This window comes from Heloderma suspectum, chromosome 3, assembly GCF_057233095.1.
Source record: "Heloderma suspectum isolate Gila_16-S chromosome 3, 16-S_ref, whole genome shotgun sequence".
NCBI classification, from domain to species: domain Eukaryota; kingdom Metazoa; phylum Chordata; class Lepidosauria; order Squamata; family Helodermatidae; genus Heloderma; species Heloderma suspectum.
The window spans coordinates 106,307,337-106,334,319 of record NC_139460.1 but is presented as its reverse complement, the minus strand read 5'-3'; the positions used below and the strand labels follow the sequence as shown (position 1 = coordinate 106,334,319).

Sequence of the window (26,983 nt, the reverse complement as noted above, 5' to 3'; positions counted from 1 at the left end):
ATTACAACTTATCAAGAGTTCAATTCTATCACCTGTGACCTGGAGCCCATCTACACCCAGCTTTTGCTCCAGGGCAGGTGCAAGTTGAAGTCCCTCATGATAGATGACGTAGTCACAACTTCGCAGCCATCTGTGGTTTTCACCTAGAAAATACGGCGTTCCAAGGAGTTGTTTTGCTGTGATGTTTTTCGTTTGATACGGGATTCCCTGTGCTTGTGAGCCGTCTGTCCCTTCCCCAAACCAGCTTTGCATTTTGCAGTGGGCGTGTTGTAGGTGTGCGTAGTGCCTGAGTCACTCTGTGATGCCCCTTTACTTCCCCCATCCCTTTGCAGCTGCACAGTTACAGAGGCACAGAGGGTTGTCAACTATTTAATCACACTTTTGCACATTTTTGCAGCTTTGTATCTTCACAACGGTTGCTTTTGGACTCAGTACCTGAGGGCAGGGAGGCGTCTTGGGGGAGGACCAGAATCTTTCCGGCCCCATTTTGGAGTGATGGCTAGGCATGTAGCGCTCATGCTTGTGAGTGCGAACCATCGCGAGAGTCTCAGGCTGGGGAACTAACAAACTGATAGTGCAGAAAACACAAAACACAGAAGGAGCACAAAACACGCACTTTTTACCTAAGAAGGGACGGAAAGACACAGCAGAGCCCCTCAAATTCAAAACAGCCACTGAAGTGTCGCACCCCCACACTCACAAGACTGCACAGCTGCACATTTCAGTATAATGGGGGGGGGGGAAGGGCACAGCAAGTCTGTTAGGGAAGCATGCGGTACATCGCGAGTGTATCGCAGGTTATACTGATTTGAAGCCGCATTGCTGCACAGTTGTGACAGGGTGGGAGGTCAAAGCGCTGCCATATAGATGGGGCCCTGAATTGTTACACAGGTTTTTATATTCCATTAAAGGTGTTAATTTGCTTATCCGTACCAGAGTGTTTATGTTATTATCAACACTAACCTATGAACGATTGGTGTAATGACTTTGCATACATTTAAGATTCATTGTAATTGCCACAATCTATAACCTTTGTATTTTTATTTCCTTCTCTCCTCACTACTTACAATTTCTTTTTCCACCGACCCCACCCCACAACCAAATACCTGCCAAATTAGGATAATACTGCATGTATCTGATAAAGTGAACTCCAATTGATGAAATCTTATCCATAATAAATGTGTTAACATTTAAGGTGTGGTGTTGTGGTTAGAATGTTGGATTGGGACTCAGGAGATCTGGGTTCTAGACCCCACTCAGCCATTAAGCTCGCTAGATGACTTCAGGTCAGTCACTGAATCTCAGCCTAACTTCCTGCCCAGGGTTGTTGTGAGGATAAAATGGAGGAGGACCATGTGAGCTGCCTTGGGTTCCTTGCAAGAGGAAAAAACTGGGATATAAATGTAATAATAATAAATAAAATAAGGTGCCACAATAAGCATTTATTTATTATGTAATAAAATAAGTGGCTCTTGTTTAGCCACTTGAATTAATAATAATAATAATAAATGTGGGTATAAGTTTCCAGCTGTAGTTGAGCTCTAACACATGCAAGAGTAGATGTACATTTCTCTGGTCACTTTCCTCAATGGACTGAAGGGGATGCAGGACTTCTGAACTACATCTTATTCTCTTGTACGTGTTGTGTATCCCATAGCAAAAACCCAAAACTATCCCACTCCATAACTTGTGAGCTGCAACTTATGACTAAGTGCTGTCAGTGATGAGGGTTGGTCATTGCAATGTCTACATCTTTCCTCATATTTGCTTTTCAAAGGGCCAATCTGGAATGCTTGAAAACCCTCACTGGCAAGCAATTCATTTATTAAGCTTGTAGAACTATTTCCAAAAAGTAGGTACATCTTCCTACTGGAAGAGCAGGCTTTCAGCACATTCCTTACAGCATTATTTCAAGGGATATACTAAATGTAACTCATGTCAAGTGAAGCAACAAGCAGTATGCTCCTTTGGCCTGCCCATCTGCTGTCTGCTGGCTGTGATTCCCCTGCTGCAATTACCACCTGTTTTGTCACTGATGTATGAGACAGAAAAATGGTAAAAACTGATTTTCTGGGGACTGCAGTCCCTCTAATGGTCTATTGTTGTTTGCAACTTGTCAAATAAACTTATTTCTATGCTGTAAAAGCAAATTAATTACACCAGCGTGGAGTGCAAGGCTTCCTTGATCCACATTTTTTAAATCATCCTAACACATCTGAAAGTGTGAGCTTTCATTTCTGCCAGGTGTAGTGTTAAACATCTCCACTCAATGGCACTAAACCATTCTAGCTAGATACTCTTTGCTATACATACAGTGGAAGAAACAAATATATTAAGGTCTAGGCACCATAAAGCTCAGGCTTGCTGAAAGCAAGGGCTAAGTAACGTGAGCTCCTGTGGGCTTCTTAATTGGGTCTGTGCAGAGTTTGGCCTATGGTAAAGTGGATTGGGTGATTGCCTCATCACATGTGCAGTTCACACTTGACCCATATTTGCCATCGTCAAGCCCATTTTTGACCCTTCTTGCAACAGTAGAGTAAATAAGACCAAAAGCTTATGCCACAATATATAAGTTAAGTCTTTAAGGTGCTTAAGGGCTCTTTAAGAACATGAGAACATAAGAAGATCCATGCTGGATCAGACCAAGGGTCCATCTAGTCCAGCATTCTGTTCACACAGCGGCCAATCAGCCACAAGCAGGACATGAGTGCAATGGCACCCTCCTGCCCATGTTCCCCAGCAACTGGTGAACATAGACATGCTACCTCTGGTACTGGAGGTAGCATGTAGTCATCAGGACTAGTAGCCATTTATAGCCTCCTCCTCCTCCATGAATTTGTCCAACCCCCTTTTAAAGCCATCCAAATTGGTGGCCATCACTACATCCTCTTTGTGGTTGTTGCTGCTGCAGTGGACGATCCTGAGTACCCCTCTGGTAATTACTAGGCTTCCATTTCAGCCATCTATATCAGACAATGGAATATGCCCCCACAACTCATCTGTATACTAAATTAGCCTTTCCTATTCTGCTACTTAATATAACATTCTTTCGATAAGTTGGTGGGAACCATTTTGAAAGTGTAGGCTGAGTAAATAATACCCTATGTAGGCATCAGAATTAGCTTTTTGATGATATGGGCCATTATACAATTTGCTTTTAGGCCATCTATAACTACCAATGAAGCCAGAATTGGGTAATAGCGTGACCCACCCAAATAATTCCACAAGCCAGCTCATAGATATAATGATGCTGTCCTCCGTGTATGTCTCGGTAAGCCACCCACTTGAGCATTAACTCTATTTTTTTAATTGCTATCAATTTTACCCACAAAACACACACAAAACAACCCCCAAATATTTAGTAAATGCTTTTATTCAATGTGTTTTACATTTTCCCTATCTGGCCTTGATGTGTGGTTCATTTGCAAGGCCATATTGCATTCCTGATTCATATACATTATGTTATCCTTTTGAATGACCCTATTATCCTTTTGAAAAACCCTATTGACTTGAATGTGGAAAGTAGCAGAGGCCCTCTGAGAAAAAAGCCCTGGCTTCCATTATTGAGTGTCTTAAAAAAGCCCTGGCTTCCATTATTGAGTGGGACTGAATTTACTATTATTTTTATTTTTTAAAAAACACCACAGGATTCCCAGCAGGAGAACTCCAGAAGCCTTTCTTTTGGGGAACAGAATATCCCAGGTAAAAAAAAAAAAAAAGAGTTATAACTGAAATGCTGCATGGGTATGAAAAGAGGGAGCTATAAGGGAAATAACGTAATTGTATATAGCACATAAATATTATTGGACAAAGAAGAAATACTTAAAAAAAACAGGCAACTGTTGTTGTTTATACTGTACTGCTATTTTTTATGTTTATTTTTGCATTGCAAAAAAGAATGGTATGAAATGCTGCTACCCAGAAAGATAGTTTTAATGCCAAAGAACACAATGTCTGCCTCTAAAATGACCATTGATTTATTTAGAAAATAATAACTGTCTTGGTGTTTTGCTGTTTTCACCTTAGCATGGTGTTAAATGAAAGCAAGCGTAAGGCAGTCCTGCATTAAGTATTCACAAAGCTTAATTCCTATAACAGCAATTATAGCTGAAGAAAACTCAAGGGAGCATTCTTCATACATTAGCAAAAGGACCAAGGAGTGGACCCTCCTAGAAGCTGCCAGTAAACACACATGGATGCACACGTGCACACACAATAATGATAATAATGATATAATAACAAATCAGCATGCGTGCACACAATCACTTCAGTGGGACTTAACAGAAACAATTCCCATTTACGTATTCATTAGAGAGGTTTTAAAAATATATATGAACAAAGTCCTTACACAGTTTTTCATATTGGAAATTATGCTTCCTCAAGATCAATTCAAATCAGCAGGTTGTGAATGCATTGATAGCTTCTGTGGGCACTGAGTTTAGGTATATGAGCAATTAGTGTCTTTGAGGGTTCAGGTCTTAAATCATGAGGCCTAGTTACCACTGGGGCTAAACCTTATATGCAGGATCCCATCTCCAGTTATGCAAGAGGATCAATCTTTTTTTCCCCTTCAAAATGCTCATTGGGCAGAGGTTGAGAATTCATGCTTTATGATATGTCCATTTGAAAGGGTGGATCGGTGGGTGGGAGAGAAGCAACATTTAGCTGTGAAATAAAAGGTATGGCATGAAATATGTGCATGACCTTCTGTGGAGACCTTCTTTCTTTTCACAATATTGTACTGTACATGCAGTGTCCTACTTCCTAATGATTAATGGCTCCAGAACAAGCCAGGATATGAAGCCACAGTTTGAAGTCGGCTTCCTCTAAATATTGACTTGTTCCAAAGCTGTTAATCATAGTTTCCAGGCTTGGGCATAAAGGAAAACTATAGCTAAGTGAACAGTTCATGCTTTGTTTGCTCCAGTCATGAAGAGAGGAGCAAAAGGACTATGAGTGGGCCCATAAAGTTCATTCCTCTTTTGGTTTATTAAGCTGAGATATGGTTGTCTGAACCAACACAATGTGTGAAATTCAGCTCCCAATCTCTGCTTTCTTATCAGTCAGTTCTTACATCAGTTCCCCAACTCCTTTGTTCTTTTCTTCAAGCCTCCTTCTTCACCTACCTTTCCTTTGGGTTTCTGTTTCTCTGTCTGCTGCCTACTCTCCATTTTTTCCCCCTTGCCTCTGGGCTCTCTGCTTCTTAGCTTCCCTATCTCCTGGGATCTCTTTCCAGTCCTCAGTCTGCCCCACAAAGACATTTCTGTCCTTAGATCCTGTTGCTGTTAATCCCAACCAAACTGACAACTGATCCTTTCTTCCCAGAAAGGAGACTGTAAACATTCTGATACCTTTGTTTCTTGAGAATTTGACATGCTTGTGAATATTTCATGACATCACTCCTACTCACTCATTGTGAGAAGCTTCACTGCCAGAAGCACAATGTTCAGAGCATTTACATGACCAAATCACAGGGTGGGTATTTTGCAGTTGTTCCAGTATTGCTCAGTCCTAGAGAAAAGGACAGAGATCTGGCTTTGTTTTCTATTCTAGACACGCTGCTTGATATTATCAAAAGGTAGAACAGCTTTACTCTTAAGATTCCATTCTATATCTGATGTCACACCTGTCTACAATGCAATATAAAATAATAAACTTGTCACAGAATGGGATGCTTCCATTGTTGAAATGTATAATTTTAACCTCAAGCCTATAATGGAATTCTGCACTGATAGGAAAAAACATATCAGTAGGAAGCATTTTATGACATATAAACTACCTTTTGTGGAAGACATAACAAAATAAAAGGCCAGGGTAGAAATTAAATCATAGGTTTTAGGCATGACTCCGAAAGCAATTAGCATGTCATGGATCATTAAACTGCACAAAATATACTTTGAAAACCTCAGTCTCTTCTTGTAACACAATACCTGTATGTCATGAACTGATGAACCACAATCTTGCCTCAGCTATGAAATGCTTCAAGTTCTAGAAGAACACCTGAATTTAAACACACACACACATCCAAAACAAAATCAGCTGGAATGAACATTTCATATCTCTTCTTCTCCTCTATAGATGGGCATTAGGAATTAGGTCTAGAAACATTCTATATTAGCTTTCCTTTTCTTCCTGTAATCTAAACTTCTTCAATTGCCTTCTGAGGGCCTACATGTGTCATTAAATGTGTTGCTTTCAATGATGTCACGTTGTTTTTAAAAATTAGAACCAAGTGTGGGGGTGCCCAATCTGGATCAGGACCACTGTGTGAGGGGAGCTGAGGTTTAACTCTTCCCTCCCCTGCTGCAGTCCTGGGCCTGGTGGACCTACTCCCTGCACTGCAAACAGCAAGAGAGAAAAGGCTCCCATTGGTGCCAAGGGGAGCATTTTTTTCTATCCTTATTCGCAGCATGGGGTGCCATTTGTTTTCAAGATTGCAGTGGGAGAGGGAAGGGTTAAAGCTCCCTTCCCCTCATGGTGTGGTCCTGATCCAGATTAGGCTCCCCTGCGCTTGGATTTAATATTTTAAAAATAATGTGACATCACTGCAAACAATGCATTGTAATGTTGCATGCATTTAGGCCCTGAATGTGTTCCTTCTGTTCTTCCCACATATCTCCAGACTCTTCTTTCTGTCTGTACCTTGTTGCACTTTCTTCACTCCTCTGGACCCTTGGCCCTTCATCAACGGATCAACCCCAAACTGCATCTTGTATTCTCTGACTGCAGCCAGTCTCTCTTTCTGCTACCTGTCATTTCAAGTCTTTATGTCATGGCATCCGCTTGCCTCCTTTCCTTGGGGCATTTGGACACCCACCTCTTCTCACTGGCATTTAACTGAGCTTCAAGGTCTCCTTTCCCCTCCATTCTTCTTCTGTTGTGAATATTTAAATAGGGCAAGGCTTTTATCTTTTTTTAAAGTGTTATATGTACAGCCTCATTCTTGTTGATGCCCTAGAAATAAATAACAGTGAAACTAAAACAAAAAAGGCATAACCAACGTATTCTTATTGGTTGATTGCAAACCCCAGCCTGGTAGGATTGACTATAAATAATGTATGTATTTTATTTATAACCTACCTCATCCTGGGCTTAAGGCAGTTTACAATCCATATATTTTTTCTGCAATGTTGCCAAGGTGAAAATAAATGGTACAAGGTACTTTTGATTATTTAATTAGCTCTCATCCTCTTTCTTTCTTTTTCTGTTGTGTGATTAGAAGGTACAGTTGCTAAGGGAAACTATTCCTTTGCCATCCTGTGACAAATGCAGTTCCTTTGATACTGCGGGATGGGTAATTGATTACAAAAGGTTAATTGTGAAAAGCTATGGAAACTGTTGATATAAATGTAACAATTGTGATTTGTCCATTAATTTAAAAACATCCAGGGAAACTGTTAATTCAACACATGCACACGCGCACGCACACACACACACCATGTTCAGTACTTCAGGCATTTATATGAGGTATTTGTGCATTTCACATAAACAGAGAAAAGTGTTTCAGGTGGCACTGCACCTACTTTTCAGTCTTTGATATGTCCTCTTTTATGAATGTTTAATTATTTATATACCACCCCATAGCCAGTACTAATGGAAGCCTTATGTCCATTTCCTAGTCACAAGGTAAGTGATATGGGTTACTGTTAACTTCTTAGGCCCTTGTAATTAACAATAAAGCTTTCACAGATAATACTGGGTTTCTTGCATAGTTTTTTTAAACAGCATTTGTTCATATTCACTTTTTTTTCTTTTGACTGTAACATGTTTGAATTTAAATTTTTGATGATAAATTGAACTGCATTCTGTTCCATTGTCTCTTCCATCTGTTTTGAAGCTCATTAGAGGTTGTGCATTTTGAAGGAAATTGCTCCTTTGTTTTACAGGTCTTTGAGCTATGGTGCTATTGGAGTAATTGTTGGGCATGAGTTTACCCATGGATTTGATAACAATGGTGAGTAATTGTCTGAATGGTTTATTCTTCGATTAGAAAAGATGACTATAGCTACAATCCTATAACACTTACTTGGGAGTAAGGCCCATTGAATTCAGTGGGTCTTTTTTCTGAGTAGACATGCGTAGGATTGTACTGTACATCATGCTTTATCCCTCTTACCCCAGCTTGCCCAAAAGAGTAGACTTCCAGATTGTAATAAAAATTATTTGAATGGCATAATTATTCTATTTATTTATATTGGTCTGAAGGCAGAAATTTCTCTCAACTATGAAACCCTGCCAGAACACACACATCTTATGTTTTATGGTGAAGTTTGTAGCCAGCTGTGACCTCTTCCTCTTATTATGGATTAACATCTCTATAATATGCATTTACTTTCATGTCATATCCATAATAGCAGTAGGAAAACAGTGTTAAAAATTCTCAGGGATTATGGGTTATACAGAGAATGAAGAGTTTAGAGCAAGGGTTGGAAGTCTGTGACCATTCAGATTAATTAAGCCTATACTCATTCCAGTTAATGAAGCATTCCTGTTTGCAAACATTTCTGTGAGGCCTCAGTGTTTAAAAAAAAAAACTCCACGGCCCTCATCCTGCTGGTAATGCAGTAAAGGGATTTGGCAGTGGTGGCTGTAGAGCCTCTGGACTTGTTGGGTTGAGCTGCTGTAATGTCACAACTAGTATACTGTGGCAGTTTGTATATGCCAGACCATACATTGGACCGACCCATCCTTTTGTGCTACGGCATTCAAGACAAGTAAACCTATTCAATCCCAACTGAGATATGCAACACATCCCTTTCTGCTTGTTTTGCACCCATTTTACTACATCACAGATTCCACCTAGAACCTCAGAATGGAAAGGCCTTCTGTACAGGACCGCCCTTCAGAATGTCTCCTCCCATAGGTACCTACCTGTATCTGTAGGTCATCTTTGGTGGCCCGCCTCTGCTGAATGAATTTAGGTGGGTGGCTACAAGAGAGAGGGCCTTCTCAGTTGTGGCACCCGATTCATGGAATGCCTTACCAAGGGAGGCTTGCCTGGTGCCCTCATTGTTATCTTTTTAGCACCAGCTGAAGAAATTTCTCTTCTCCCAGGCTTTTTAGAGGACTTTTGTTCTAGGAGGGCATATAAATAAAATAATTTTAAAGTACTAATAAAATAAGCTTCTATTTAATGTTGGAATACTGTACCACAAACGAGTAGTGCTCTGTGCTCAGGGTCTGCACTTTCTAGTCTTCAAGGAGCACAAGAAAGAAGCAGTGCTGCCCAGAGGATTTATGAGGTAGGGATGAGTGAGAAATTTGTTCATTGTGCATTTCAAGGTGAACTTAGCGAATTTGCACTTTCTGAACCTAAACATGAACTGGAATGTATTTACACTGCAAAATCAATAATTTCCCAAAGTTTGTGATGCAGTTCACACACACACACACACACACACCTGAAACAGTGTAGAAAAAATGTATATATTTTGAAAAATGTGCACAAAACACATTATGTGATTTTAAAAAATAACTTGAAAAACATGTACATTTGAAAATGTGCATTCAAACATGCATTTAAAATGCATACAAAACATGCATATATTTTGAAAAAGGCGTACAAAAATATGTATAAATTTTCGTGCAGTTCAGAAAAAAAATTGCAATCCAGTGTGGAAATAGGACAGAATGAACTTAACGGTGGAAAAATGAGTGAAATCACGCTTGACAGATTCACCCATTCCGATGTGGCCCTGGCACTGCCCGTGTGGGTGTGCAAGCCTGGAGGATCACACGGGATGATCCTTGCATGCATGGACGACATGCAAGAATTGTCACATGCAGCTCCTCTGACAAGCGGGCTTTCTCTGCTCATTCCCGCAGTAAGGATGGTTGGGCAGAGAGAATTTACCTCAGAGACAGGTTACTAAAGCATAATGACATTTACCATTTTCAGGTGACACACTGATTAAATTTATGTTACAGACTTAGGAACTAAAGAACAAAAGAAGAGCGACTTCAGAGGCACTTTCTAAGTTGTGGTGCATGGAAGGGATATTGGGGAAATATTTTCACTGTGACTGGTTTAGACTCTCTTAGCTAATAAGCAGGTCCCTTCCAGCCTTCCAAGGATGCATTTGTCAACCAGCTTAAGTTTAACCAAAGAAGCCAACAAAATCATTCATTGAGGCTACAGTCCTATGCTCTCTCAGATGGCAGCTCAGGGGCCATAGGAGAGATCGGATCTTCCACTCCACGATCAGAGTCAGAACTCCAACCTCTGATCCGCAGAGGCAGAAAGGGGGATCTCAGATCTTTCTGCAGCCCTTCCCTCTCCAATGTTGGAGAGAGGGAAAATGGGCAGAACCAGGGCATGGCATGGGCAAGATGCAGGATACTCTGGATATGCAATATCCAAAGCCCTCCCAGTGCTCTGCCATGCCCCCAACATGAAACAAAATTGAAACCAGCCTGAGTGCTGATCTAAATGTTTCCCTCCCATTGCAAACAATGGGAGGGAAACAGGGGTTTTAAAGAAAAGGAGAAAAGGAATGGCAAACACCACCGCTCCCTTCCCCCCTACCAACAGGAGGCCAGCAGTGCTTAGGAAACATCAGAGTGTTCTCATTAAACAATAGGATGGCCCTGCCCACCTGTTCTTTACCAGACTGTGATCCTTAAATTAGCATCTCTTCCATTTCACTCACAAACATGTATAATATTTACTTTATCATGATCAGGGATGGGTCCCTTTGTGTCACAATTACTTACTGGGATTGAGTGTCATCTTACACTCTAATGCACTATTGACAACTAAAATGAAAACTTCAAACAAAATTTCAAGAACTCTGGTGAAAAATGTGGCAGGGCCAGGACAGGGGCCGAGGGATGTACGGAAATGGCGTCCCCTAGCCTTTGTGGGGACTTGCCCCTGACAGCGCTGGTAAGAACTGATGATGCAGGTGAATTAAGAATGGGAGGGGGTTAGAAATATAAAATGGTTGAATTTGGCTGTCCATGCCCCATGAAGAACTGGGCTCAAGACCCTCTGAATTCAGGCCTAGGTTATAATGGCTTACCCATCACGCCCTGCCAGTTCCTGTCCCCCTTCCAAACAACTTTCTCTTGCAAAGAGGAGATGGAACTGTCACCAGCCACTGCTGCAAGTTGCCAAGCCCTTTGCAAGGGTAACTTTGCTTTGAAGGGAGTAGAGGGCTGAGCTGATCTCACTTGGCTCCTTCTAAGCTTCTTGGAAAAGCCTTGGAAATACCTGAGGATGTACAAAACTCACTTACCTTTGCTCCGTCCCTCCCCGTGGAATCCTTGATGGGGGGGGAAGGCGATCCAGTCCTCCCCCACAGAATCTTCGACGGCCAGCACCGCTCCATGGCCAGGCCGTGGAACAGCCGGCCAGGGCCGTCCGCAGCCAGATTTCCAACCGTGGACGGCCTGGTGTGGACGCAAATGGCGGCCGCCGTAGCAGCCGCCATTTGCATCCAGCCAGACAACCGTGATAGGTTACATAAGAATTTACATAGCCTAACATGGCTAACCTAAAAAAAACCCCATGCAGCATACGCAAATGGCGGCGGCTATGGCGGCCGCCATTTGCGTTCCCTATTTTTCGCCGATTTATCTTACATAAATATTTACATAAGATAAAATGGCAAAAAAAAGGGGAATGCAAATAGCGTAGTGAACGCTATTTGCATTCCTTTATTTTTCGCCATTCTAGCCTACGTAAATATTTATTTACGAGGATTCCTCACTGGAATCCATGGCGGAATTCTCTGCCATCCTTAGTATTCTCTGAGAAAGCTAAAAACCCCACTTTCCAAAGCAAGTCTGGGGAAATAGCCTATATTGCTCCTCAGGGCCAGCGTCAAGGGTGGGTATTGTTGGGCATTTGCCAAGGGTCCACACCCAAGCAGGTGACCACTGACAAGAGCCCTCTGGAGTAGGGATGGCAGAGAATTCCGCCACGGCTCTTGGTGAAATCTGTGGTGGAATGGCCTGCCACTCCCCCGCCCCCCTGCGGATCCCCTCCAGGACGAGACTTACCCGGGGTGGATCTTCCGGGTGGCGGCGGCTCCGGCGGCAGCTGGTCTTGTGACTGGCTGCCGCCGCCACCATTTGCAGTCTTCTCAGGTTTTTTTTTTTTACAAGATGTGATAGGCTACGTAAAGACTTACGTAGCCTATCACATCTGGCTTTAAACAAAACACACAACTGCGTACGCAAATGGCGGCGGCTACGGCTGCCACCATTTGTGTTCCTTATTTTTGGCCGTCTTAGTCTATGTAAATATTTACGTAGACTAAGACGGCGAAAATAAGGGGAATGCAAATAGCGTAGCAGACGCTATTTGCGTTCCTCCTTATTTTCACCGTCTTAGTCTACGTAAATATTTATGTAGACTAAGACGGCCAAAAATAAGGAACGCAAATGGCGGCGGCCATAGCCGCCGCCATTTGCGTATGCGCTTTTTTTTTAAAGCCAGACGTGATAGGCTACATAAGTCTTTATGTAGCCTATCATGGCTTGACTACAGGGACGCAAACGGCGGTGGCTACAGCCGCCGCCATTTGCATCCCTGCTAGCCAGCGGCCGGATGTCCGGCTGCTGGCGGAGCCGGCCGGTGGCTCTGCGGAATCCCCACGGAGCGGAGCCGGCCGGCGACGATTCCGGGGGGAGGGACGGAGCGCCCCCCCCCAGCGGAACCCGGCGGAGTCAGGTAAGGGGACTTTCGTACATCCCTACTCTGGAGTTTTTCCTCCTCTTCACCACTGCAACCTGCTTGTTTACCCATGCTGGTGAGAAGGTGGAGCACTAGGTGCTCACTGGCTCTCTGCCTGTCAAGCAAGCAAGTGGAAACAATTATGAGAAAGAGAAGCAAGAGCAGTTGGTGACAATGGCAGTAAGAAGGTAGATTCACTGAGGGACGGAGGCCCATTGTGGATGTCTTGCTCAAGGGCCCTCAAGAACCTGGAGCCAGCATTGTTTGATTGATTGTCGCTCCTCTTTCTATACTTGGTGGAAGTTGTGGTATTTTTTAAGGTAACGTAACTCATACTGGTATTATACCCTTCCTCTCCTCCAAAATATACAAGAGCAAGAAACATGTATGTTTTACCCATTTAGGGCACAATCCTATGCAAGTTTAGACAGAGAAAAGGCCTACAACTCCCAGCATTCCCCAGCCAGCATTTCTCTGTCTAAACATGCATAGGATTGTGCCCTTAATGAGGTAAATTAAGATAAGCAAATGTGTTGTGCTGTTTTAAGAAACATGTCTGGTTGTTGTTGTGATTTTATAAATCCTTCTATTCATATTAATCATTACATACAATATTGATGTATTACTATTATTGAACATGAAAATGCAGGTCGTAAATATGACAAGAATGGAAATATGGATCCCTGGTGGACTTTGAACTCTGAAGAAAAATTTAAAGAGAAAACAAAATGTATGGTCAATCAGTATAACAGCTATTATTGGAAGAAAGCAGGCTTGAATGTAAGTTAAGAAGTAAATTGTGTGTAGTTCTTGTGTTATTTTTAACAATCTAATGAAAAGGCTTTGCATAGAACTTTTTCTAATTGGCTTAATTCATTATTAAGCTTTCGATACCATCGACCATGGTATCCTTCTGGATAGGTTGTCTGGGTTGGGAGTTGGAGGCACTGCACTACAGTGGTTCCGCTCCTACTTGGATGGCCGATTCCAGAAGGTGGTGCTGGGGGATTATTGCTTTGTGCCATGGCAATTGTGCCATGGGGTTCCACAGGGCTCTATTTTATCTCCCATGCTGTTTAACATCTACATGAAACCGCTGGGGGAGGTTATCTGGAGGTGTGGGCTGAGGTGCCATCAATATGCAGATGACACCCAGCTCTACCTCTCTTTCTCATCAAAACCAGGTGAGGCAGTGGCTGTTCTGAACCAGTGCCTGGGCACGGTAATGGACTGGATGAGGGCTAATAAACTGAAACTCAATCCAGACAAGACGGAGGTACTCTTAGTGGGTGGTTCGTCTGCCCGGCTAGGTGATATTCAACCTGTTCTGGAGGGGGTTGCACTCCCCCTAAAGGATCAGGTTCGTAGTTTGGGGGTGCTCTTGGATCCAGAACTGTCACTTGAGGCACAGGTGAACTCAGTGGCACGGAGCACTTTTTATCAGCTTAGGCTGGTATACCAACTACGCCCTTATCTGGACAGAGATAGCCTAGCTACAGTTATCCATGCTCTGATAACTTCTCGTCTGGATTACTGCAATGCGTTATATGTGGGGCTGCCTTTGAAAACGGTCCGGAAACTTCAGGTGGTCCAAAATAGGGCCTCAAGATTGTTAACAGGGACTGGCCTGCGAGCTCATATTACGCCAGTACTTTTCCAGCTGCACTGGCTGCCAGTCCATTTCCGGGCCCGATTCAAAGTGGTGGTGTTAACATTCAAAGCCCTTAACGGCTTGGGGCCAGGTTACCTGAAGGATCGCCTCCTCCCATATGTGCCTGCCTGGACCTTAAGATCATCATCAGCGGCCCTTCTCTGTGAGCCCCTGCCAAAGGAAGTGAGGCAGGTGGCTACTAGGAGGAGGGCTTTTTCTGTTGTGGCACCCCGGCTCTGGAATGAGCTCCCTAGTGAGGTTTGCCTGGCGCCTACATTGTACTCCTTTCGGCGCCAGGCGAAGACCTTTTTATTTTCCCAGGCATTTTAGCTTTCTAAATTTTTATCTTTGCTGTTTTAAATCTGTATTTTAAACTCCTGTACTGCTGCTAGGTTTTATTGTGGTTGTATTGTTATATTGTGGTTTTAATGTTCTATATATTTTAAATTGTTTTATTGTGTGTTGTTTGGTTTTAGTTTTTGTGAACTGCCCAGAGAGCTTCGGCTATTGGGCGGTATAGAAATGAAATGAAATAAATAAATAAATTATATTTTTTCATTCCACAGGTAAAAGGAAAGAGAACGTTGGCAGAAAACATTGCAGATAATGGAGGTTTGCGAGAGGCTTTCAGGGTAGGTAGCTCTTTTGCTTCTAAGCTTGCCCCCCCATTTCCCCAAATTGAAAGACAATGTTGTGGTAACAAGGGCTGATGAAATTCGCACCTACTTAAATACACTCATTGTGCTTCTCATCAGGCCTATAGGAAATGGATCAAAGAAAACAGACAAGGAGAGGAAGAGGCCCTATTACCAGGCATTGACTTCACCCACAATCAGCTCTTCTTTCTGAGTTACGCTCATGTGAGTGGGACAAAAACAGTATTTCAGAATAGATGTGCATATTTAGCTGCTCACTTAGTGATGAATAGACAATTTTGCTTGATTACAAAAAGAACTTTGTTAACTCAGAGCTTTTTGTCAACCGGTTTTTTTTTTGAGGGGGTAGTTTTCATCTCTTTTGCTTCCTCTTGTCAGTTCCCATTTTGTCATACTCTTTGTCCTGCATAAGCAAAGACATTGAGAAGGAAAAATGAAAGGAGCAAGAAAAATGGGGAAAGGAGGAAATCCGCAACAGTTATTTCCCTCAGAGGGACACTCCTCACAGAAAGGAGTGCTACATTTGTTTTGGTACTGCTTTCTAACTGGAAGAATGGTTACGCAGGCCAGCTTCCTTTTTGTACCACTACTTGGGAATGTGTGGCTTGTGTTGCAAGGTTGCTGCTGTTGAATTCAAATACTGTATGCTTTAGATGACTCTAGTCTCAACTGTCTGGCCCTAGTACTCTAGCTGAAGACTGATTTAAAATGGATTGCCTTTAGGATTGCAGGCATAACTTAATTCATTGACTTCTGTCTGTCTGTCTGTCTGTCTGTCTGTCTGTCTGTCTATTGTCTATCTTAGGTGAGATGTAATTCCTTTAGACCAGAAGCTGCAAGAGAGCAAATCTACACCGGAGTGCACAGTCCTCCTCAATTCAGGTATTCTAAGGTGTTTTTTCTCTCTCCCAGTCATAGTAATATACTACATTTGGAAACCTAATAGTACATGCAGACAGAGGCTTGGATCCTAAGTTGCTTCTCTATTCAGATAAGGGGGAGGTTGATTTCTTTCCATTTGCCCCTCCTTCTGTAGCATTTTCACACATTTCTCCTCTTTCCACACCACTTCCTACATCATTCCACCATTTTCTACATCATACCCCCAAGAGAAAACTTTCAGGGAGCACAAAGGGTTACAGAATGAAGAGTTGATAGGAACACTCTGCTTTGTGGGCATAAATTCTGTTCCATGTACAGAAGGAAAGTTAAAAACCAAAGCAGTATTTCCCCCCTTCATTGTTGCAACATTTAGCTGCTTGGGTTTCAAATTATTAGCATATGTTCCGGTATTGTGGATATACCTTTTCCTAATGTAATATTTTACACCCAACAAAAGTTAAACTGGAGCATGCTCTCTTTATATGGTGTTCCACTGTGTGTGTGTGTGTGTGTGTTTTTAAATTATCAAATCAACAAATACACAAACCTACACTTGGCTCAATCGAGTCCACAGACAGTACACTATGTGTGCAGTGAGGGATTTCTGTAGGACATCTGAAGTCTACAAGGTTATCTACTAGGAGTAGGGAGAGAAGTTATAGAGGGAAGAAACCTTTATTGAGAAAAATCACATAAAGGTGGATTTAAGAAATGAGAGAGAGATTAAACTTAACTATTTAAGGGAAATATATGTGAGTATAGGAAATATAGGGAAGACAACATGAAACAATAGGGAAAATAAAATCACACTGTGTCAATAACAGATCCCTGTTTTCCTCCTGTCTCCACGGTGTGTGCGCATGGGTGCACAGGCACCTCTTCAGGCTGTTACAGAGAAAGTTGGGAGGGGGTATGTTTTTCCAAAAGGAAACCAACAACAACAACCAAAAAATTGACACTTTTGCTGCTGTCAAAAGATTCATCAATCTGTATCTTCTACCATATCTTACGTAAGAGAACTTTTCATGAATTTCTGGACTTTTGTATCCCGTCATTTGCTTTTAATAATTAATTACAGTTATCCCAAGTATGGTAAATATGGCTTTTGTGGTTGGAGTGCTCTCTTGGTACTTGACTATTGATTTGATTGATTGAGACATACACAAGCCCTATCCAGGTGTTCAGCCTGAATGCACAACGTATGTGCCTGCAGGTGCCGACTATCCCTTCTTCAGTCTTAACCTTTGCCGCCCCTCTGCCTGCTTGTTCGGTCAGGAGACTTCCATCTGTGCTGTCTCGGAAATGTTTGGAAAAAGAGACAGCTAGTCAGCTCGGGCCAGCAACAAGCAAGCATTGCTGCTACTGGCATGCTGCCTCAGGAGGAAGAAAGTGGATAGGGGGCTCAGGAGAAATGACCAGGGAGGAACCACCACAAGCAGTCAGCAGCTGCTATCTGAGGCAGCTGCCTCCCTCTGCCTAATGGTAGAGCTGGCCCTGCATATACTTAGAAATTTTATTACATTACATGACTGCACAGTTTCTTTCAATAGAAAGAACAGAATTCCCCTTCTCCTTTCTTATTTACACTTAAGGGCTGAATTCCCTCAATGAGGATGAAAGAGGATAGAAAAGGTTAAAATGGGATTAGAAAATTCAATTTCAGGTAATATATTATTCTTTCAAAAGAAGAGTTTGGCAGCGAAGCAGCACAATTCAATTCTTTTTAAAGGGGAATTCAGGCACGATGGTGAAAAGCTTGAGAGATACCAGACCAAACAAGGCAAACGGGGAGCTCTATAAAACAAAACAAAATACAGTGTTCATTAATGTAAAGCATATAGAAATCATGATTATGAAGGTAACCAAAACCAAATCCAAGGTGTTGGTTCTGACCTTTAAAACCCTATATGGTTCTGGCCCAGCCTATCTTAAGGAGCGCCTCCAGCAGCACCAGACAGGCTGCTTAACAAGATCAGCCTCGGATGGCCTTCTCTCTGTCCCATCAGCCAGGACAGCTAGACTGGTGGGGACGAGGGAGAGGGCCTTTTCTGTGGTGGCCCCCACTCTGTGGAACTCCCTCCCTAGGGAACTCCGTCATGCCCCCTCTTTAATGAGCTTCCGTCGTGCATTAAAAACGTTGTTGTTCAGGCAGGCATTTGGGGTGGGTTAGGGTATTTTAGAAAATGTTTTTATTGTAGAATTTATTGTTTTAAACTGTTTTTATTGTATGTTGTACATCGCCCAGAGTGGCTGGGTGACCAGCCAGATGGGCAATTAATAAATTTAATAATAAATAAATAAATAAATAAATAAAATATTTCAATAACGTCATCTCAAGAAAAAGCTGAGGATAAGATTACAGGCCCTACTGTTGAGATCTGTTTAATATGCTGCTACAGGCCATGAACATGCGGGACACTGGAATACATAAAAAGCTGGAATGAAAAATAATACAGAGAGAATTATAATACCATTATACAAATTAATGGTGTGCCCTCATCAATAATTTTGTGCATAGTCCTAGTCACCTTGTCTCCAAAATGAGATTGTTGATCTGAAGGCAGTTCAGACAAGGGGTAACAAGCTTAATTAAGTGTATGCATAAAGAGTGGTGCAAAGGTGATCGACAAGATTAGTGTTGTTTACCTTAGGAAGCAGATTAATAAAAGGAAACTAAAAGTGTGTGTGTGTGTGTGTGTAATAATGAATGCTCCTGGGAAGATAACCTAGTCACTCTTCTCTGGGTTACATAACCGAGGTGTTAGGTATGATACGGCAGTGTCAGTGGCTCCCTCCATTTTAATGTGTTGTTGTCTTTTGACCAAAGATAAATCATTGCATATTCATAAACCTCCCCTATGAATACAGAATAGGTAAAACTGTTTCAAGCTAAATACAGACATGGCCCTACTGTGAAACAATCTGAAGCTAGCTGCCTCAGGCAGCTGACTGGATCACCAGGCAAGGTGCAAGATGTTTGCATTTTTTCATGGTTGTTATTGCATGCTAAAAATGCATCTGGGTGACAGAGCATGCAGTGGCAGCCTACAGAGGCTGAAAGTGGAATGCTTCTTTCAAAATTGTGCCTCTGACTTGAGTCCTGTGCAAAATGTAAATTCAAAGGCACCAGTCCTGTCTCCCCACTCCCTCCTTCTCCAATGTGCTGCAGCAATGCTTATACCATACTCAGATCCACCATGGCAGAATGGAGTATCCACTTTATCTGTAAATGTTCAGAAAAGATTTGAGAGGCCTGCACTACCTGTCTTTAACCCATTTTCATTCTGCATGTAAAAGCAGACTGATTTATTTTGTTCGGGGTTGGGATCTAGAATGCCAACATTTCTGATTTTCCTTTTGCATGTTTGAAGAGCTCTATTTTTTAAAAAAATAACAGTTAGATAAATAAATAATGCCATCTATGGTTCTTATTATCACCATCTATGTACATGGCACTTTACAAAGGACAGGTATGACAGGTCCTACCCCAAGGGGCTTACAATTTAAAATAGGGTAACAACAGAGGAAGAGGCAAATGGAGGCATGTGTTTGTTTGTTTGTTTATTAAATTTCTTAATCACCCATCTGGCCAGTCACCCGCCACTCTGGGTGGTGTACAACAATACAAACAGTTCAAAAACAATTAAATTACACATTAAAACATCATTTTCTAAAATTTCCCTTGTTGTTCAGTCGTTAAGTCGTGTCCGACTCTTCGTGACCCCATGGACCATAGCACGCCAGGCCTTCCTGTCCTGCGCTCTCTCCCGGAGTGTGCTCAAGTTCATATTCATTGCATCAGTGATGCTATCTAGCCACCTCATCCTCAGCCGTCACTTTCTCCTTTTGCCTTCAATCTTTCCCAGCATCAGGGTCTTTTCCAGGGAGTTTTCTCTTCACATTAGGTGGCCAAAATATTTGAGCTTCAGCTTCAGTATCTGTCCTTCCAATGAGCACTCAGGGTTGATTTCCTTTAGGATGGACTGATTTGACCTCCTTGCAGTCCAGGGGACTCGTAAGAGTCTTCTCCAGCACCACAGTTCGAAAGCATCAATTCTTCAGTGCTCAGTCTTCCTTATAGTCCAGCTCTTACAGCCACACATTACTACTGGGAAAACCATAGCTATGATTATACGAACGTTTGTCAGCAAGGTGATGTCTCTGCCTCTTACTATGCTGTCTAGGTTTGCCATAGCTTTCCTCCCAAGGAGCAAGCGTCTTTTAATTTCATGGCGACAGTCACCGTCTGCGGTGATCTTGGAGCCCAAGAAAGTAAAATCTGTCACTGCTTCCATTTCTTCCCCTTCTATATGCCAGGAAGTGATAGGGCCAGATGCCATGATCTTAGTTTTTTTCATGTTGAGTTTCAAACCAGCTTTTGCACTCTCCACTTTCACCCTCAACAAGAGGCTCTTTAGATCCTCTTCGCTTTCTGCCATTAGGGTGGTATTGTCTGCGTATCTGAGGTTGTTGATAATTCTCCCGGCAGTCTTAATTCCGACCTGTGATTCATCCAACCCGGCGTTTCTCATGATGTACTCTGCATATAAATTAAATAAGCAGGGCGACAATATACAGCCTTGTCATACTCCTTTCCCAATTTTGAACCAATCGGTTGTTCCATGTCCGGTTCTTCCTGTTGCTTCTTGACCCTCATACAGGTTTCTCAGGAGACAGGTAAGGTGGTCTGGTACTCCCATCTCTTTAAGAATTTGCTAGAGTTTGTTGTGATCCACACAATCAAAGGCTTTAGCGTAGTCAATGAAGCAGAAATAGACGTTTTTCTGGAATTCTCTTGCTTTCTCCATGATCCAGCGAATGTTGGCGATTTGATCTCTAGTTCCTCTGCCTCTTTGAAACCCAGCTTGTACTTCCGGTAGTTCTCGGTTCACATGCTGCTGAAGCCTAGCTTGTAGGATTTTGAGCATCACCTTGCTGGCATGTGAAATGGGGGCAATTGTGTAGTAGTTTGAACACTCTTTGGCGTTGCCCTTCTTTGGAATTGGAATGTAAACTGACCTTTTCCAGTCTTGTGGCCACTGTTGAGTGTTCCAAATTTGTTGGCATATTGAGTGCAGCACTTTAACAGCATCATCTTTTAGGATTTTAAATAGCTCAGCTGGAATACTGTCATCTCCGCTAGCTTTGTTGTTACTAATGCTTCCTAAGGGCCACTTGACTTCACTCTCTAGGATGTCCGGCTCAAGTTTAGTGAGCGCACTATCATGGCTATCAGGGACATTAAGATCTTTCCTGTGTAGTTCTTCTGTGCATTCTTTCCACCTCTTCTTAATTTCATCTGCTTCTGTTAGGTCCCTGCCTTCTTTGTCCTTTATCATGCCCCCCAAATGCCTGCCTGAACAACCAAGTTTTCAACGCATGGCAGAAGCTCATTAAAGAGGGAACGGTGTTAGCAGGGAACGGTTACATGTACTTTGGCTTAGGTGTCACATCATCTTGATGTCTTTTGGACAGTGTAGCAGCCTCTGTGCTTTGTACCATCCACATGTATGGAGTGGCTTGGAGTTAAACGTTTTTGTTATGCAGCCAACTTTAATAAAGTGACCCTCATTACAACAGCAGCATAACACCCTTCACTGTGGGGGAGAAACTCCTCCAAACTCAAGGACCAGGAGTGGGTGGGCATCACTTGGATTTTCTGGCACAGGTAACAAAATACTTTCAGAATACAGAAATAAACAGAATGGAAAAAGGGAATAGAAGATTGTGTGAGGGGAGGGTTGGGATGCTGTGGATTGAGTAGTGGAGGATTACACAGACAGACAGATAGCTGTGTGTTTTTAAAAAAACTTTATGTAGAAGATATGAAAGGCCAGATACTGATTGGGAAAGCAGGGATTCACTAATTTTGCAAAAGGAATATTTAGAATGGATTGGGAGCATAGATAGTGGAGCTCTCAAGATGCATGAGAACTCTGGAAGTTCAAGTAAATTAAGCAGGACAAGGCTGCTATTGGGAAGTTATTCTATATTTGCCTCTAGCACTTCTGGGAAATGTATCAAGTACTGGTACTCCTTTGAACTGTGGTGCTGGAGGAAAATTCTGAGAGTGCCTTGGACTGCAAGAAGATCAAACCAGTCCATCCTCCAGGAAATAAAGCCAGACTGCTCACTTGAGGGAATGATATTAAAGGCAAAACTGAAGTACTTTGGCCACGTAATGAGAAGACAGGATACCCTGGAGAAGATGCTGATGCTAGGGAAAGTGTAAAGCAAAAGGAAGAGGGGCCGACCAAGGGCAAGATGGATGGATGATATTCTGGAGGTGATGGACTTGACCTTGGGGGAGCTGGGGGTGGCGAGGGCCGACAGGAAGGTCTGGCGTGGGCTGGTCCATGAAGTCACGAAGAGTCAGAAGCGACTGACCAAATAAACAACAAAAACTGGTACTCCTAGTCTGTTCCAATTTTTAAAGAAGTTTAGAATGGACACAATGATGTGCAATGGTGCACAGGTATATGTGCGTGCCAACCTAGTATGTTGTCTGGATGCAACACTGAGATAACTCAGTTATACAGCAGCCAAACCCCAAACGGCATTTTTCAGAGCTCATAGAGCCAGCTATGTCTGTAGTATCTGTCTAATATTTGGTGCTATTGGTGGGTTTGCGGTTGGCAAGCAGCACAATGAGTTGGAGTTCCACTGCTTGTCCAGCACGGGATGATGTAGCAATGGCAGCATAAGTTATTCTGTGTTCCATCAGCATTACAATAGAACAGGATGTCAAAAGTGGACATCTGGCAAAACCAAAGAAACACCTCAACTTTTCTAGAAGTCCAGACGTTGAGACGATTCTTTATTAAAGTACATGTTTATCTTTTTTCTCTCTCCAGAGTGATCGGTGCTATGAGCAATTTTGAGGAGTTCCGGAATGCTTTCAACTGCCCAGAAAATACTACGATGAATCGAGGTGCAGACTCCTGCCGGCTTTGGTAGCAGTTCCTCTGGAATCATGTGCTGAACTCGCTTCCCCATTTAAACAGTTCCAAATTGTTAATGAGCTTCTGCTGCTTCGAAACAGTGTTGACCAGCTTTGGACCAGAATTTTTTTTGGTGCTCTGTCATCTGGGTGGGTGACCTACACAGATCCACTATTATTGAATTGCTTGTTCAAGATATAGAAACTATTTAAAATATAGGATACAGAAAAGAACAGGCCTCATCAGAGAAATATATGGGGATGGATCGTTCCTTATGGATATTTTTGTAACAAATTCAAATCCCTGCGTATGTTTATTCAGAAGCAGGTCCCACTGTATTCAGTGTTAGCAAGGTTTAAATGGCACACTTCCATTTTCCAGAAGACATGGGTGGAGAAACCATTTTCACCTGGTGCCATAATGCTGTTTTGAAATTAAACAATGGGCACATCCAAAGACACCCACATCCACACCTTCAATCTCTCTCTCTTTTGCTCACACTCAACAGACATGTGTATCTTTTTCCTAAATTTCCCCCACCTTTTAAACAAAAGCAGCTTTGGGAGTCTGCGTAGAGGGACAGCAGGTGAGGGGGGAGATGCTTTACCCATTCCCCTCCAGCTGTTTTTCTCCTCAAAATTCCACTTCATCTCCAAGCTGTTTTCCTTATTATGGTAAAAAAGAAGAAGAAGAAAAAAGATACAAGTGACTGCATAGCATGTCTAGTTTGAACTTCAGGCATGCCCTTCCTTCCTTCCTTCCTTCCTTCCTTCCTTCCTTCCTTCCTTCCATGAACGCATCTGCACATATTTCCACTTTTCTTCTAGTATCAACTCAAAGGCAAAAACTGCTACTAAGAACAGAAGGGAAGAAGGCACTCTTTTTTGTTTCCTTTTTTGATTTCAATCCCCCCCTACTTAAGCCAGGTCCCCAACCGTAGTTGGTATTTACCCAGTATATGGAGCAGAGACCACAGCAAAAGCAGACTTATCGCTCAGCAGTAGGAACTGCTGCAGTAAAACCAGAAAGAAAGAAAGAAAAAAAAAAGGTTGTGCATAATGTTGTTTCTGGATTCTGCCTCTTGTTTGTAGACCCTGCTGTGATGCTCATTAAATACAATAACTGTGAAATGCATAATTCTGATAAAGGAAATAGAACCAGCCTGGTGACTGAAGAGGCAGAGCCTGGTCCCATAACCATAGCTTAAGCGCTCTTTCTACTATCTTTAGTGGCATGGCTGCTACTGTTAGATTGCTCCCACATTGGTTTGGGTATATATAAAGCAGGGGTGGGTAACGCATGGCCCTGCTGGCCCCTGATACTCCCCATTGACCCCCAAATTCCTTTTTTGTGGGGTGGGGGAAGGCAGTCATAAAGGCTATGAAGCACCAAGGGGATCAAAATTAGCTTGTTTATAAGCTTGCAAATGAGTTATTTTTGACCCCTTTGGTGCTCCATACCTACTATAGATGCCATTTTTTCCCAGCATCTGTGGAGAAATTAAATGGAGAGATGTGTGAATATACGTGGGGGGGGGGGCAAAAATGGCCCCAAGACCTCCTGAAGTTGCCTACCCAAGGGTACAAAGCCTCTAGCACATGTGGCCTGTCCTAACACTGGGATCTACACTAAGTTAGCTGAATTTAGTTTTCATTGAAAGTAGGACTAACTTAACTTGATTTCCTTGGGACCTCGCCGCTGCTGATTTAGCCTGGATACAAACCACTGTATTTACATACAAAATGAGTGACAAACTTCCTGACTTGCTAGGTATTGCTTGCATGGTATGTCAACATGGCATCAGGATGAACCATGTAGACAGAAGCCATTCATGTGGCTAAAGGCAAAAGTAAAGGCTGAGGGAGTCTTAGCTGGATTTTCATTTTTTCTGTGATTTTTTAATTGTGTCGCTACATAACTGCTCCAGAAATAAGTACTTTCATATAAAACAAATACTTTTAGAATGACTGTTATATATATTGTTACACATTTATTTTTGAAGAGATGGAAATTAATGCTAATATGCTGAAGTGGAGGAATTTTGTTAACTATATCATATAATAAAAGCTTTCCAGAATTCCTTGACCCAATATTGTTCTCTTGGTTTTATTATTTTAGGGCTGTTTGTCCATTATTGATGTTCTGTGATATTTGATTTTTTGGAGTAACTTTATAATAATGGATATGTTTTTATGTACTATATGCTGTTTTTATGCAATCAGCTGCTTTGAGTTCACTTGTGAAAAAAGGTGGGGTATATGTTTTAATAAATAAATATTGCAAGGCCATTCCCAATATTTTTATTGCCTTTGTTCCAGGGATGAACAGGAAGAACACAAGACATACTCACAATGCAGATACACAGCCATACTCAGCTGCCCATGGAGCAGCATCAAAGTTAAGATCATGGGGCTGACACCAAAGGCAATCTAGAGTTAATGTTATGGGGCCTGACCCAGCCAAAATTTAGCATTTTAAAATACCATTAATTTCATGTGCTTAACTTCTCCTTGGAAATCAGCAAATGTTTTAAAGTGATTTAGGGCACAATCCTATGGCCGCTAGACAGCATCTAGATGGCCATACGATTTTTCAGTTTCTGGGAACCGAGCTTGGAACCAGCGCTCTGAGGTTGGTTCCCAGAAATCCAACTCCCCCCCCCGCCTCGTAGGAAGCACAGTTTGTCCCCAGTTCTGCACTCGGAAGAGAACCATGGAGCAGCTCAAAAGGGGGCATTCCTTGGGGACAGGAGAGGACCCCAGAAGTGGCATTACGATGCTTCCAATGAGCTGTCTGGCCTCCCCCCCTCGCACCCCAAGTTGCCCTGGCTAGACAGCCGAAATCAGCTGTCTAGCCGCAAATGCAGGGCGGCCGGAGCACAGAGGAGAGGATCCCCTCCATGCTCTGCCTGCCCTGCATTGGATAGTCAGCCACCTCTGAGTTCAGAGGCGGCCTACTATCCCCATAGGATTGCACCTTTATTTATTTACAGGCCTCCTTTCTACCCAAAGGCCTTCAGAGTGGTTTAAATTATTTGTTTGGAATAAGGTTGCAGATATAAGGATGCATTCAATTTTTGTTTAGTAAATATGTCTATGTTCTTACATTCTTTTGCATGTCTAAACCTTTGTACTATTCCAAAATGCTTTTAATTTGATCACTGCTGTCCTCATATACGCATAATTCTGTTTCTGAGCTTTCAGTTACCTAAAATTTGCAATATGTTTGTGCATGTATTATTTTTTAAAAGGTGTTTGGGATTGTGAGAATCAGAGCTGCAAAAGATTTCAGTGAAACACACTGAAAAAAATGTACACTGGTAAAATTTAAACCTGCTTGTTTCCTTCTTCAAAAATGTAATTAATTTGCTCAAAACGCTTTGAGAAACTTTGGCTTATCTGCTGCAGTAGTGTCCTGCTCACCAATCAACCATTTAATCCAATTTAAAATATGAGATATTTTAGATTCCCTAGTGGTTATCTAAGAAGTGGGTCTTATTACATAGATTATCAAAGTTTGCCTTTAAATAGAAGGCAGATAACATGTTATATTAATCTGTGATCACAGAAATAGATGATTATATGATATTAATTAGACTTCAGTAGTTCCAACTGTAAGAAGCAGATATAGAATTTTAACTTTAACAATACAGAATATTTGTATATTTTTTATGTTTTACCGCCTTTAAGTTCTGTTCGTATGAGCTACTATGTTAGTGAAGCAGCACTGAGTGATGCAACAATGGTTGTACCAGCACAAGTTGATTTCAGGTGCAGTCCTATGCATGTTCAGACAGAAAGAAGTCCTACAACTCCCAGAATTCCCCAGCCAGCCATTTTTTTTGTCTAAACATGCATAGCATTGTAGCTTTATAGTGTTACATTCTTGTGGGCTGCTTCCTTGGATGAGCACGGGTCAAAACGACTGCGCCACCAATCAGCTCTATCACCAGATGCAGTATAACCATAGCATATAGTTTTGAGGAAAAGGTCAAACTGGGCGCATGGCAGGCACAGGACAAAGATAGGGAGTGACTCACCAGCTTGTAATCCTACAGTTGTTTCAGTCTGCTTAAGTCACCACATTTGGGCCGAGTTCTAACTATCACCAGGTGATCAGGACCAAGCTATGGAGAGCCTAGTGTTCCCCTTCCTTTTTTATCCTCCATTGTGTG

At 42.2% G+C, this 26,983-nt stretch overlaps 1 protein-coding gene across 1 annotated transcript in view; it reads left to right on the top strand.

Annotated features, from left to right (window-relative positions):
* Nucleotides 1-24,897, top strand: part of PHEX (phosphate regulating endopeptidase X-linked) — a 158,966-nt gene extending 134,069 nt beyond the window's left edge. Inside the window, exons 16-22 of the mRNA XM_084841745.1 lie at nt 3,648-3,702; nt 7,887-7,954; nt 13,329-13,459; nt 14,897-14,962; nt 15,086-15,190; nt 15,792-15,868; nt 22,723-24,897. Coding sequence (XP_084697871.1) covers nt 3,648-3,702; nt 7,887-7,954; nt 13,329-13,459; nt 14,897-14,962; nt 15,086-15,190; nt 15,792-15,868; nt 22,723-22,825 — 605 coding nt within the window. The 3' untranslated portion in view covers nt 22,826-24,897. The remainder of the gene's footprint in view (nt 1-3,647; nt 3,703-7,886; nt 7,955-13,328; nt 13,460-14,896; nt 14,963-15,085; nt 15,191-15,791; nt 15,869-22,722) is intronic.
* The last annotated feature ends 2,086 nt before the right edge of the window (nt 24,898-26,983 follow it).